Source organism: Marmota marmota, unplaced genomic scaffold, assembly GCF_001458135.2.
Source record: "Marmota marmota marmota unplaced genomic scaffold, marMar, whole genome shotgun sequence".
Lineage (NCBI taxonomy): Eukaryota > Metazoa > Chordata > Mammalia > Rodentia > Sciuridae > Marmota > Marmota marmota.
Window position 1 is genome coordinate 47342263 of NW_025999900.1, and position 14736 is coordinate 47356998.

Sequence of the window (14736 nt, forward strand, 5' to 3'; positions counted from 1 at the left end):
AAATTTTTAACTTTGTTGAATTGTAATTTATAACTATTTTGATTTACGATTCATTTTTTTTTGTCCTAGCTAAGAAATCTTTGCTTATCCTAATGTGAATTTTTTGTTTTCATTTATAATTAAATATTGAAACTTGTTTGATTTTCTCTCTTGTATGCGCTTGATAGTTATATATCCATTATACTTCTTTGTGGGACTATTATGTGCATCCCTGACTTATTAACATGGAAACTTTTACAACTTCCTATACCTTAAAACCAAGGAATCTAAAACACACTAACTTAAAATACACCTTCCTAAATGATGCAGTATTACTGATCTAATTTTAATTCTATACATAATTTAAATAGAGCAAAACATTATCATTACAAATGAATATCAATATTCAGATATCAATGTTTCCTAAATTTATACCCCATATATTGAACTTCCCTGCTTCATTTTCATACTCTTTGACAAAAATTCCTTTAATATTTTCTTTAATGCAGTACTACTGAAATTAATTCATCAGGTTTTGTAGTCTAGAAATATCTTTATTTCACCTTGACTTTTTAAAAATATTTTCTCCAGGTATGGATCTAGGTTCGCAATTATTTTTCTTTGAGCATTTTGAAGATACCTAATTCTTCCATGTTCCATTTTATCTCTTATGTAATTTTGTTTTGTTTTTCAAAGTATAGCTGCATTTGAGATTTTTCACTTCTCTGCATAATAAAATAACCATTTAATTATCTGAAAATTGTCCTAAGGGTACAGAATAAACAGAGAAATATTTATTAAAGAAATTCTATTAAATCTTGGTGAGAATAATGAGAGTCTATGGCATGTGAGCCACAACAACCTATTTCCCATCCTTCCCCTTTACAGCTCCACTTATTTCATTCTAGGCATATATAACCAAGAAGACATAGATTTCACCTCAGCTCCTCTGTAGGGGATACAAATCCACCCCCAAAAGGGGCACAGTCCCAGATCTGTGATGCGAGGCTCTATTCCAGGTAGACACTACAAAAGGACTGGAATTTCCTTTCCCCAACCAGCCCCCCATTTGTAAGGCAGAAGACATGGCAGCAAAGAATCATAGACAAAAAAGTCCTTGCCTTAAGTCACTCATACAGTGAGAATGTTCTACAACAGAAGGGACAAGTGGAGATGATCAGGGGCTACCATCCCTACCCAGCACCCCACCCACTTGCAGAACAAGGCCATCACCCTGGAGAGAAACAGGCTGCAATTCCAAACAGTAGCACCAGTACAAAGTACAACCGTTCTGCTGAGAGGGAGACTACAAGAACAGAAAGATCAATAGCTCAGGTCTCAAGATATAGCTCAGTGCTAGAGCACTTGTCTTATATGTGCAAGGGCATGGGTTTAATCCCCATGCTTCAAAAAAGAAAAATATTTCTGCCTAAGGAACTGACTGTAGTTGAAAGAGAATATTAAAAAAAAAAATACAACTACAGACACTGTCAAAAACAATTGAGATCTTGAGGGTAAGCATTTATGAGGCTAATAATTTCATAATACTAGTAACAATAAGTGAAATGTCATATCAGCTAGATGTCCAATCAGCAAAATCAAGGGAAAGAGCTTTCTTGGATGCTGAGAATGCCCTCATAGATCGGAAAAAACCTACAATTGCATAGAGGCACAAATAAAAGTAAGACTGCATAGCAATATATGCCCCAGGTATTATCAAAAGAAAAAAAAAAAGGAATGAGGTAACAATTAATGAAGGTCAAAAGTTGGGTGAGATATCACAGTCAGAACAGCCATAAGCTGAATGGGTACTTCAGGGAACTGGCCAGTCAAAAAGATTCCAGCTACAGCCTTATCATCCTAACTAGGCACAGAGACTGGGAGAAATGACATCACAGGTTGCATACTGCAGAGGAAACACATTTAAATGAACTACTGTATCGAATTCACTAAATAAATAAATAATTTGAAAGGTGGAGAGTGAATTAATCAGTATTAAAAGATTACCTAAAATGCAAAATTTCAACAAAAAGTACAAGACATTCAAAGAAATATAATAAAGTGTGACATATAAAAGAAAAGGACAACAAAGATAGTCTTTGAGGAGGCACAGATGTTGAACTTAACATCCAAGTATTCAAAGTAGTTACTACAATTATGTTCAAAGAACTAAAGAAACACATTTTTGAAAAATAAAAGTAATGATGATGATGTCTCATCAAATAAGACATAGCAGGGGAAAAATACTATTTTTAATAGAAGAATCCACAAACTTGAAGAAGGTTCAATGGAGATTATGCCGTCTAAAGAGAAAGAAAAAAAGAATAAATAAAAATTAACATAGCCTCAGAGAAGTATGGGATAACAACATCCAAGGAGAGAGAAGAGCAGAAAAATATTAGAAAAAGTAACAGCTTAAAATAATTTGCAAATTTGAAGTAAACCATTAGTCTATATATTCAAGAGGTTCAATGAACAAGCTAGATAAATAAAAAGATATCCACATCCAAACATGTCATAGTCAATATGTTAAAAGACAACAAGAAAATATTGAAAGCAGCAAGAGAACATATTCACTCTATATATTTTCCACCATGCCAAAGCATCCTGGTTTTCTTAGCAATCAATACTTCCACACTAAATGTGAGTTCAATGATTAGTATTTCATTAAGAGCAAGAATTGTGTTGAGTTCTGTAACCCACTCTAAAGATAAAGATAACTAAAGCAAAGGCACAATAGGCCCTTAATTAAAATTTATTGAATGAGTAAATAAATTGTTTTCCTCACCACCAATTACGTGATAGAAAAAAAAACAGAACATAAAACATGAAACCAAACCACATATAACTCAAGCATACACACGGATAGAGGTCTTATAAAATTATTTAGAGTAACATAAAAAGAAATATGTCTACTCTTCTTTAACCCTACCTACCTATTAAATTCTTAATTTAAATCATTATATATTCTGGTTGTAGGATTTCTACCTAACTCTTTTCATAATTTCTTGTTTTCTATTAGAATTAAATACCATATGATCTAATTTCTTGATATATTAATAACCATTATTTTAAAATTGAGATGCTAATTCTTTTAAAATAATAATGCTAATATCTGAGGAGTCTATATGCCTATTCTATTTCCTGATTTTCCTTGTGTTCTTTGGTAGTATGGTTTTGTTTCCTGAGGTGCTTGCTAAGTCTTGATTGAATTCTAGGCACTGTATGACAAACTGTAGAAATAATACAAGGTTCTGGATGATGATATCTTCCTCCCCCGAAAGATTTACTTATGTTTTGATGAGCAGTTAGAACAGGGACAGATAATATCAAAGCAGGTTCAAAGCTATGCTACAAAGCTAGTCTCTGTGCTAAATGTATTTTCAGTTCACACAGAGTCCTTCAGTTTAGTCCTCTGGGTAGCCCAGCTTAAAACTTTACAATGTTTACTAGGGTTCTTCCTCTTCTGTGACTCTATAAGAAAGTCATAAACTCTCTACACTTTATGAATCAGAACATATTTCACAGGAAAAGAACTGCCAAAAGCCAGAAACAACACTCTGCACTTGTTTTTTCAACAAAACATTTGAACCATCCTGTCCTTGCTGCCTCGATAGATTTAAAATGCCTTTAAACATTTTTTTTAAATGTCTTATCCTCAATTAAAAATTATTGAATTTATCCATATTTTCTAATTTTTCTCAGAACAAGATTTATTCTGCACAAAGTTAGCCTAAAATTAAATGCACAAACTATGCTGGTCTCTAACCCAGATTGACAAAACTTTGCCTAATCTAGCATCTTCTCATTATAGGTTCTCCAAAAATAAGATATGGTCTATATGATACAAGCACATTCTTCACCAAGTGAAGTACTGGAAAATCGATAAATTTAATGCTTTTGGAAAGAATCCTTCTAACACTGACCTTTGTGTGAGCTGTGTGTCATCAAAAAAAAAAATGTTTTCTTGGTGCATTTGAATAATTTAGCTTTATTTTTTAAGGAGACAACTTGTACTATTTGAACATTTTGAAGAACATAATGAGTTTATTGACTATTGTTATTGTTTAAGTCTGAGTACAATCTCATTTCTTTTTATACCCTTGTAGAAAGCTGCCTGAAAACAAATATCCAAAAAACAATTTAATTTGATACTTAAAATGATATACTATCAAATTAAAATCACTCTAAAGATAAGGTAACTATAAAGACTACAGGAATAATGTATGAACAGTTAAAATTTGCATATTATAAAAATCTACTAACCACCTTTTAATGGTATTTGTAGTAGTCAAGAAATAAATCAATTACATAGGTACTGCTAGAACATTATCTCATTTGTTGCATATCACCCAATTTCCATAGCCAGTCCTTCAATAAGTATTTCTAAAGCTATATCTTATCTTTAAACATTAAATTAATCTCTAGCCAATATAAAGTTATCAACATTTCATATTTTTTTGAGGAACCTAAGTTGTTTCTGTTGCTCTTTCACAAGCACAAATATCTCACAAATACATAAAAGATAAGAATCATAGGCACAACTAATTTATATGTAAAAAAATAAGGAATTATCATTATTTCAGAAAATAAAGAAATTTTTATTTCTAATTTGTCTTTATTGGCCACAAATGATAAATTTTTAAAAAGATTAATGATACCTTAAAGAAAAACAATATATAATTAAGATCAATTAATTCATACTAGTTACCACATAATTTATTAAGTGCTATTGCAAAGACAAAAAATTGTATGTTCGTGGTTTAATGTAAAAAAAAAATCTCTAGGTTCATTAAAAAAATTAATATATTCAGTTCACTTCTACTCTCTTACCTCATGGAAATATTCACACAACTAATAGACTTACAGAATATAGAAAAACTATCTTTGAGACTACTACTAAAACTCCAATTTTTTTCATTTAGATGAAGGATGTGGAAATTAAACTGTATCTTTCTGGGAGTGTATAAGTTTTATTAATTGGGTGGTTTCAACTTCTAGGCCATCTCTGCCAAAAGTCATCGTTTTTAAAAACTTAAAAATATAGAACACTTACAGACTTAGCATAAGTAAAATTCTTTCTAATGTCAGTCTAACTTTTTGGTTAATAACAAAGACTTCATCTCCACTATGGTCAATAAATTTAGCCTCTGTGGACAAAGTCTTGCTGCCAATATCTGTTTTCTTTATAATCTATCCTGAATATTAAAAGTTGTTAATATTCAGGTACCTTATTTTACAACATGCACTTGAATAAAGAAGAAATTATTAAGGTTTTAAAATGAAGTAGAACAGGAAATTACAACAAGAGTAACCAAGGTCTCCAAAACCTTAAGTCTCAAAGAATCTTGCCACTAAAAGCAGCATTTGAGCAGGCATTATTACACACACACACACACACACACACACACACAGGTCAGACTTATGGAGGTAATGCAAGAATCAAAAAATTTTATACCATTTGTATTTTCTAAGAGCTATTCCCATTGTTTTCCTCAGTATATAACAAAGGCTTAAAATATATACCCTGGATCAACAAAAACTAAAGCAATTAGTGAGACTGACTTCATGATCACCTTAAAGATTGACAACTCTTCCAGAAATGAAGATGTTAAAAGTATAAGAGAAGAAACAGCCTTCTTTTTATCTGTACTGTGTAAAGAAAAGGCATTGATTATCATTTCTTTTTTCTACTATCCTCTCTTTTTAAAATTAATTTCTAGCATTACAGTGCCAGGTTTCTGCTCATAAATAATCATGTCAGTTGTCACTCAATTATCACTTTCAACATTTAATCTAAATTATGTTCAGCATCTTGTTTTTTTTTCTTTCTTTGAAGTTCTTAGTTAAATTTAAAAGTCAAATTTTTTTCAAGAGTTAAGTTGATAGAAGATGGAGGCAGAGATTAAATCAGGGGGAATCATTGATCAAGGATACTTGGAATTCTTTTGAATACAAATAGCCTATCAAGGTTAATGAGGTTCAACTTGAGTTTAGAAGAAGGAAAAAAATGCACTTAGTATTTTCTACACATATACAGATTTAAGGTCTTAGATACAATTTGAAAGGTAAATTATGCAAACACAAATGTAGTTTCCTTCCATTTGGATTTTCTAAGAGCTATTCCCATTGTTTTTCCTCAGTATAAAACAAAGTCTTAAAATATATATTCTGGATCAAGAAAATCTAAAGCAATTAGTGAGACTGACTACAGGTCACCTTAAAGATTGACAACTCCTCCAGAAATAAATGTGTTTTTAAGAAATGACTGAATAACAAATGTTAGCTTTGAAAAAATAACTCTTAAATGTGTCTATAATATCTCAGTTAACAAACAGTAACTGGGCACATAATATGGGTTAAGACATTGTGTTGAAACCCAGAGGGACATAGACATTACACTTCATTCTTAACTCATACCCATTCATGAGCTAAAAAGGGAGTGAACCCTTTAATTGATAAGTGGCTTCCAGAATGTCACAAGTTTGAATTATAACATGATACAAACTGAAATGACCTAGAACAAAATCCGTATACAGTAACATATTAAAAAAGAAAAAAAAGACAACAAACCTAAAGAAACCAAATAGTAAATGTAAGGTTAAATATCAGAGTGTTTAGAAAGGAAGTATAGATTTTAAGAAAGAAAAGAGGAATACAGACAGAAAATCTAGCAGAAGTAAATAGGATCCCTGGTTATAAGGAGTCTATTAAAGGGAGGTAAAGAGCAGGTGGGAAGCCTTACTACAACCATGATCAAACAGCACTTCAATAAAATTATTGTTAGATTCTATGTTCACCTACAGATTTTTTGGTTTCAAATTCCAAAACCCACATTTAAAAAATTGGGAAATTGGTGGCCTGCATGATAGAATGGTGTTTTTAAAAACCTATATGGGGCTCCCCCAGGGTAAATCCATGGACTGGCACTCATGCATACTGCTCTCTTGATGTGAGCCAGTCACCTGGGTCTTATAAACCCCATGGCACAGAAAACTCATAGATTAGGCAGAACCATGAAACATGATATCTCCACCAAAGGAAAAACATCAAAGGTATTCTGCCTTGGTGATAAGGCAACTGGTTTTCTCCCATACCTCCTTCACTATTTTAACCTAGATTGAAATTCTAAAGAAACATACCCAAATTACTTTTAAAAATGAGAGAATGATGCCATGAAAATATTGACAATGTGGACAAAAGAATCTGTAGAAGGAGGGGGTCACTACTTACAGTTGCTATGATCCCAGAAGGCTCCAGTGGGGGAAAAGGTCAGAATTTCCACAAAAAAATCAGGTATTACAGAAACAGTGAATGACTGAACAAAGCAAAGAAGATGGAAATGAGTAGGAAAGATTAAGAGAAAATAAATTATTGGACAAGATTATAGAAGAGTTGTCAGAACATCCAAACAAAGGAAGACACTTACGATTGAACAAATCATTAGAGCAGTTATTATACAAATATTCTTGGGCCTGACAAATACTTTTTGTGTATCTTTCCCAAATATATTTAGTTTCTAAAAAGCAACTAAAGAAAACTAATTTTTATATTTTATACAATATCTAAACCAATATATAACAATAGCCCCCTACACATTTTTTTTAATAACAGCGGGCTAGGGGTGTAGTTCAGTCATAAAACACTTGCTTAGAATGCACATGGCCCTGGGTCTGATCCCCAGTACCAAACACACACACACACACACACACACACACACACACAGAACCTAAATGGCATTCAATTAAATTTGAAGATATTCTCAACTGTTGGAGGTTACAACTGAGTGACCTCTGACCTATATCTTTCAGAAAGTTGGCACCAGACATCATGTTGAGAATAAAATACTCAAAGGGCTTTTATGAAGTATAGAAAATAAACAAGGCATAATCATAAGTATCACCAAATCTAAAACAACTAATATAAATTTATTTAATTATGTTACTCTTAAGAGTAATAAAATCTAAACAGTAAAACTGGATATTTCCTCCAGGAGTGAACACTGTCTTTTTGTGCTATCATTTTTCCAATGGCAACTGGGGGGAAAAAAAATTTCTTTCATTTCCCAAAAGGAATTTGACCTTAGAAGCAAGGCAAACTCAAAGAACTTTCAGCATCAATTTTAAAATGTCAACATCAAGAAAGGAAATCAGCTAAGTTTTCATTCACTACTATGGTGCCAGTGCCTAGGACAATACCTGACATGTCACAGCCAATAACATTGGATATATAAGTAAAAACCTCTTATAAACTGCTTTTCAAATCCAAACCCTATAATCCAATCCAAACTAATGCAAGAGAACACGAACTCTTTCCCAAATCTGTGTGAAAATGACTATTAAGAACAAAGGAAATCTAGGATTCTTGAATGAGATCATTAGTAGGCATATATATATATGCCTACTATATATATATATATATATATATATAAATATATATATATATGTATATATGTGTGTGTGTGTGTGTGTGTGTGTGTGTGTATATATTTTTCCCCCCTTTGGTACTGGGGATTGAACCAGGGGCACTTAACCACTGAGCCAGCCCTTTTTACATTTTTATTTTAAGACAGCTTCTCAATAAGTTGCTTAGGTTCTTGCTAAGTTGCTGAGGCTGGCTTTGAACTCACAATCTTTCTGCCTCAGCCTCCCATGCCACTAGGTTTTCAGGTATGCGCCACGGTGCCTGGCTAAATAATTTTTAATATCCATGCATTTCAGTTCTTTTATTCCAATTTATACCATGAGAAGAAACCATGAGAAAAAAGGGAATAAAAAGGAAGGACCAACATGGGTTTAACAACAGTTACCAAAGGAACTCTTCTGCCTTTGATATTTATTAGCATCGTTTTTTAAAAAATACTTTACTTCAGCAAAATAATCATACTTTAGTACTTTCATCAGCAGGCTTAGTGGCCACAATAATACTTATGAAGCAAACTTCATACAGTTACCACTGCTCTAAACTATTTCTGATAATTATTTATCAAACATGTGGAGGGCTGTGTAAAGAGTATGTCAATATTTCATTATCTTTACAATCTGAATCTTGAACCAAATATAAAAGACATTTTTCTATGGATATGCTGACAAGATGAAAGAGAAACAGACTAGAGTAACATTAAATATTTCCTTTGGGTTATATAAAGTTAAATACTTTCAACACTAGTTTTCTACCTTTCGTTATAATTTTGAAAGTACTTCACATGAATCAACTATTACATATAGAATATAATTGCACTAATAAAAACAAATATAGAGGAGGACTGATATATATTTGTTTCCAAATGTTTCATCCACATTGATCTAATTTATGTACTTATAATTGGAATTAATCCATTTCCTATATAAAGTCCTTTCCTTTGATTTTTAATATATTCTGATAACTACCTCATCTATGCTAGATAAAAGGGAAGAAACATAGCTGCCTAGCTACAGTTAATTCATGGCTCCCGCATCATACACGATTACTACTATATATATTACTGTAATACATGGAGGCAACAAAACTTCATCTCATGCAGAACAACTAGAGATTTGAACATCTTTATGGCTCCAAAAAAGAATATCAGTAATTCTTTTTTGCTATGTCTTCTGCCAATTTCAGCGCTAAAATAAATAATAATTCTCTGTTGTCTCAGAAGAAAAAAGTCCTTTCCTTCTGTAGAAAGGGGTTGACTGTTAATAAAACAAAATATTTTGAAGTTTAATAGTAAAAATTTCACCAGGAAATAATGAAGGAAAAAAAATTCCAGCTCCTAATTTTGGAGTATCAAATGAAAGAAAATGAATCGATAGGAATTTCTATACACAAGTTAATTCATCAGCAGCATAATTTTACATTATCTATCCCCAAACAAGACTTCACAAAATAATGTCTTTATATGAAAATTTTGTTAAGCAATTCTACTAAAATCTTTCAAAATTTTTCAACTTAAAATTTGCAAAGTCACCTCTATTTGTGCTGCCAAACTTGCTTTCTCCTTCTCTTTTCGCTCCATGCATCGCTTCACTTCCTCTAACTCAGATGCCACTGCATTGAAGTTCAGCTGCATTCTCAAATCTGACATCTGCTTCTCCAAATCATGTTTTTCTGGCTCTACCCCTTAAGAAAAAAAAAAAACCTAAATTTCAGTGGTTGTTCTATATTCACAGAAGAATGTACTTTCAATGTTACTAAACCCTGGTGTGTTACTATTAAAACACTTACTCAACAGACCTTTCAGCCTTCATCAATCTATTGTTTCAAGTTTCAAAAGGTTTCAAAGATATAAACATTGCAGTCCCACCAGCAGCATATGAGTGTACCTTTTTCCCCACATCCTCACCAACACTTATTGTTGTTTGTCTTCATAATAGCTGCCACTCTGACTGGAGTGAGATATCTTAGAGTGGTTTTGATGTGTATTTCTCTAATTACTAGTGATGATAAACATTTTTTCATATATTTGTTGACTGATTGTATATAATCTTCTGAGAAGTGTCTGTTCAGGTCCTTGGCCCATTTACTGATTGGGTTATTTGTTTTCTTAGTGCTCTGTTTTTTGAGTTCTTTATATACCCTAGAGTTTTAGTGGTTTATCTTATGTGAGAGAGGTAAAGATTTGCTCCCAAGATGTAGGCTCTGAAAGCAGTATGGAGATTTCTTGGAAAATTGGGAATAAAATCACCATTTCACCCAGCTATCCCTCTCTTCTGTCTATACCAAAAGGACTTAAAAACAGCATACTATAGGGACACAGCCACATCAATGTTTATAGCAGCACAATTCGCAATAGCTAAATAGCTAGATGCCCTTAGGTAGATGAAAGGATAGGGAGACTTCAGTATATATACACACAATGGAATATTACTCTGCATTAAAGAATAATAAAATCATGACATTTGCAGGTAAATGGATGAAGTTGGAGAATAATGCTAAGTGAAGTAAGCCAATCCCCAAAAACCAAAGGCCAAATGTTTTCTTTGATATGAGGATGCTGACTCATAATGGCAATGGGTGGGGAGCATGGGAGGAAAAGACGAACTCTGGATAGGACAGCAGGGTTAGAGGGGAAGGGAGGGGGCATGAGGATAGAAATGATGGTGGAATGTGATGGACATCATTATGCAAAGTACATGTATGAAGACATGAATTGGTGTGAATATACTTTGTATACAACCAGAGTTATGAAAAATTGTGCTCTACGCATTCCACTGTCATATATAAATAAAAAAAGTGAACAGAGATTTAAAAAAAGATATAAACATTGCTACATCAACCAATATTTTACTTTAGTACTAAATTTAAAGTGTTATCTGATGTATATCATGATTTTTTCAGAAAACCCTAAACATTTTTTTCTTTAATTTTCTCCAAATCTCCACATTATCTTCAAATTTTTAAACAAAAATACTAAAAGAATTTTCAGCCAAGCTACTATATCTAACTGAAGTTACTGAAGCTTATACAACAAAATGCTTTTCCTGCAACATAAACAGCAGATGATACTGCTAAATCCCTGCCAGTGTAGGACTATCCATTTACTAATTCTTACTAGTTCTAGAGACTATGACCTGAAATTATAACATCAAACACTGCAAACTAACTTAGCATTTAATTCAACATGAAATACTTGTCTATGATACACAGGTTCCTATAATATCTTGTTCTTCTTCTAACACAAAAATGAGTACATAACAAGCTCATCCTCAATGAGCTTGCATTCCAAGAATAGGACATAAATTATCACTGTACTCTAAAATGCCAGCTATTGGAATATATACTATCAATTCAAAACTACCATTTTCCTAGTATTTTCTTCCAGAAAATAAAGGAATAAAGGGAGAAAACGTTACCAATCAAATTTGTACATCATTCATAAAATACATCCCAGCTTCAGAAGTTCAAAACTATATACATGAAGGAATGGAAGACAGGCAGGCTTTTCAATAGCATAAGAACAAACCCGTGAGAATTACTGACAAGACAGTGCAAAGGAGAACAATACAAAATTCCACCAAGCAATAGAAATGGAGTTGGGGTTTTATTTTAGGAAAAGGGAACAGCATAAAGTGCATGGATTCAAAAGTAGATTTAATATTCACTTAATAGTTTGATATGGTTACCACATATGAGAGTAGGAAAAGGAAGAGGCAGATGGGAGATTATGCATTGCTTAGAAACTTTGAATTTATCCTAAAGGTAGGATTATCAAACATTATTCTAAAGTTGATAAAAGTCTCCTGAAAAGGATAAGATAATAACTATCTTAACCATAAGCTCTATGTAACAACTCCTCAATTCTGTCATTGTATTGCAAAAGTAGCCAAGATAGTGTGTAAATGAATGGGAGTACCTCTGTTCCAATAAAGTTTATTTACAAAAGCAGGTAGCAGTCTGAATTTGGCCATGGTCCCTACTGCACCTACTCTTACTAGGTCTCCAACCTAAAATTGTATAGATACACTTGTTTACCTGTAAATGCAATTGCTGATTTTATGTATTCACTCATTTTATTAATACACTTTACATATGTACATGCATATGTCTCATGTATATATTGATACATAACATTAAAATGGATGTACACTAATAAACATTATATAAAAATGTGTAGGCACAAGTATACATACATATGCAAAGATCCATATGTACACCTTATGAAAGGTACATAATTGGTGTGGGGTCATATTATATATGCTTCATAATATATACACATAAAGATGTTAGTATGAATAAATACATACATATACATATTAATGAAAGATTTGGCAAAATTAAAAATTTAAAACATAGAGAATGAAATATAAGTACTATTGCAAAAATTTTCCTTTCACATTCAGAGGACTGTCTCATCTTTGCATTCTGGAGAAAACCAACCTGAGCTAGAGTAGGATAGCAGCTAAAATCTCAAGTTTTGGGGAAGAAAAGATTTGGGTCTGTGTAACATTTGGATGCCCTCTCCAAAACAAACTCATTTTGATTTGCCATCCTAATGGTATTAAGATGTAGGACCTTTAAGAGGTGATTAGGTCATGATGGCTTCAATCTCATGGATGGGTTAATGCCATTATTGTAGGAGCAGGTTCATTATCATGAAAGTGGCTTTGTTACATGAACTATCCCATCAGCTTTTTCACACTTTGATTCTCTCACAAACACAATTGTGTTTCCCTCTCTTACATGTTGTCTTCTTCCTGCCTTCTTTGCTCTTTGGAGAAAATAAACAGAAAAAAATAATATAACGGAAACATTTCTTGAACTTGATTGAGACCACTAGAAACCAAGCAAAGTCGATTTCAGAAGCAAAGGCAGAGCCAATTTTACAGCAAACAAAGGAACAAACAGAAGCCACAATGTGACAGTATGATTTCTTCCATAGAATGGTCTTTAAACAATGAAAGTATACAATAAAGTTAAAAAACTCTAGAATTCCCCTTTATCATTGATGAGAACTCACAGATTTTTTTCAAATCTTGATAAGTTTTTTTTTGTTTATTTGTTTTTTGGGGTGTTTTTTTTGTTTGTTTTTGTGTGTGTGTGGTGCTGGGGATTGAACCCAGGGCCTCATGCATGCAAGACAAGCACTCTACCAACCAAGCTATATCCCCAGCCCAAGTTACATTTTTTTTTAATATTTCTTTTAAGATGGACACAATTATATTTATTTATTTTATTTATTTTTATACAGTGCTAAGGATCAAACCCGTAGCCTCACTTGTGCAAGGCAAGCTCTCTACTGCTGAACTATAACCCCAACCCCCAAGTTACATTTTTATATTCCTCCAAGATGCACACCAAGCCAACCATGAGCCTCCCAATTTTCCCAGAGAATTGGGAGGCTGAGGCAGGAGGAATACAAATTTGAGGATAGCCATAAATAAGTTAGTGAGACATTGTCTCAAAATAAAATTTTTAAAAAAGGGCTGGTGATGTAGCTGAAAGGTAAAGCACACTTGGATTCTATCTCGAGTACAAAAAAAAAAAAGATGTAAACTAAAAACAACTAGATTTTATGTGGTGTCAGAACATATCAAATTTGCCACACTCTTTTCCCCAAAATGAGTCCCTAGTTCCTATGTGTATATTTATGAAAAATTTGAGTAATAATCTAATAGCTAAGAATTTAACTTTAAATATTTGATGTCAAATGATATTTATAATATCATAAGAAACAAGTGACTAGTGGTATACAAATATATTAACATAGCTTTGTCAAAATTTGTTAACCATTGAAGATTTTTCTAGCAATGTGTAATTTGAGTTTAGGCAATGTCCTGAGATATATTTGGGAAGCCTAAGGACATATTTACCTTCCCTAAATTCAATTTTATATTGAATGTTTATAAGAATTTCTCCAGGGTTTGGGGGCATAGTTCAGTGGTGGAACACATGTTTGCCAAAACCAAGGCTCCTGGAATGGGTCTCTAGCACCACAAAACCAAAACAAAAGGATTGTACCATAATTTCTGTATTTGAATGGGAAGGCTCATTACTGGAATAATTTACAAGCTGAGCAACCTGGACTTCTCTGTTAAGAACTATTTTTTTAATCTGAATGCCATCATTTTTATTAAACCTGAATTGTCAGAGAAAATACATCCAAAAATCATTAAAGTCCACACTCTGAATTAAGATCTCCACTGAGAAAGTATTCAAATACAAAAGAAAAACTTGGTGATATGGCTCATGACAAATTCTAAAATTTTGTCACCAGTATCTAAATAAAAAAATAAGGGGCTGGGGTTGTAGCTCAGTGGTGGAGCACTTGCCTAG

At 32.6% G+C, this 14736-nt stretch overlaps 1 protein-coding gene across 1 annotated transcript in view; it reads right to left on the minus strand.

Annotated features, from left to right (window-relative positions):
* Cep128 (centrosomal protein 128) overlaps positions 1–14736 on the minus strand; it is a 385475-nt gene that overhangs the window by 276032 nt on the left and 94707 nt on the right. The window contains exon 15 of the mRNA XM_048799524.1: positions 9932–10083. Coding sequence (XP_048655481.1) covers positions 9932–10083 — 152 coding nt within the window. The remainder of the gene's footprint in view (positions 1–9931; positions 10084–14736) is intronic.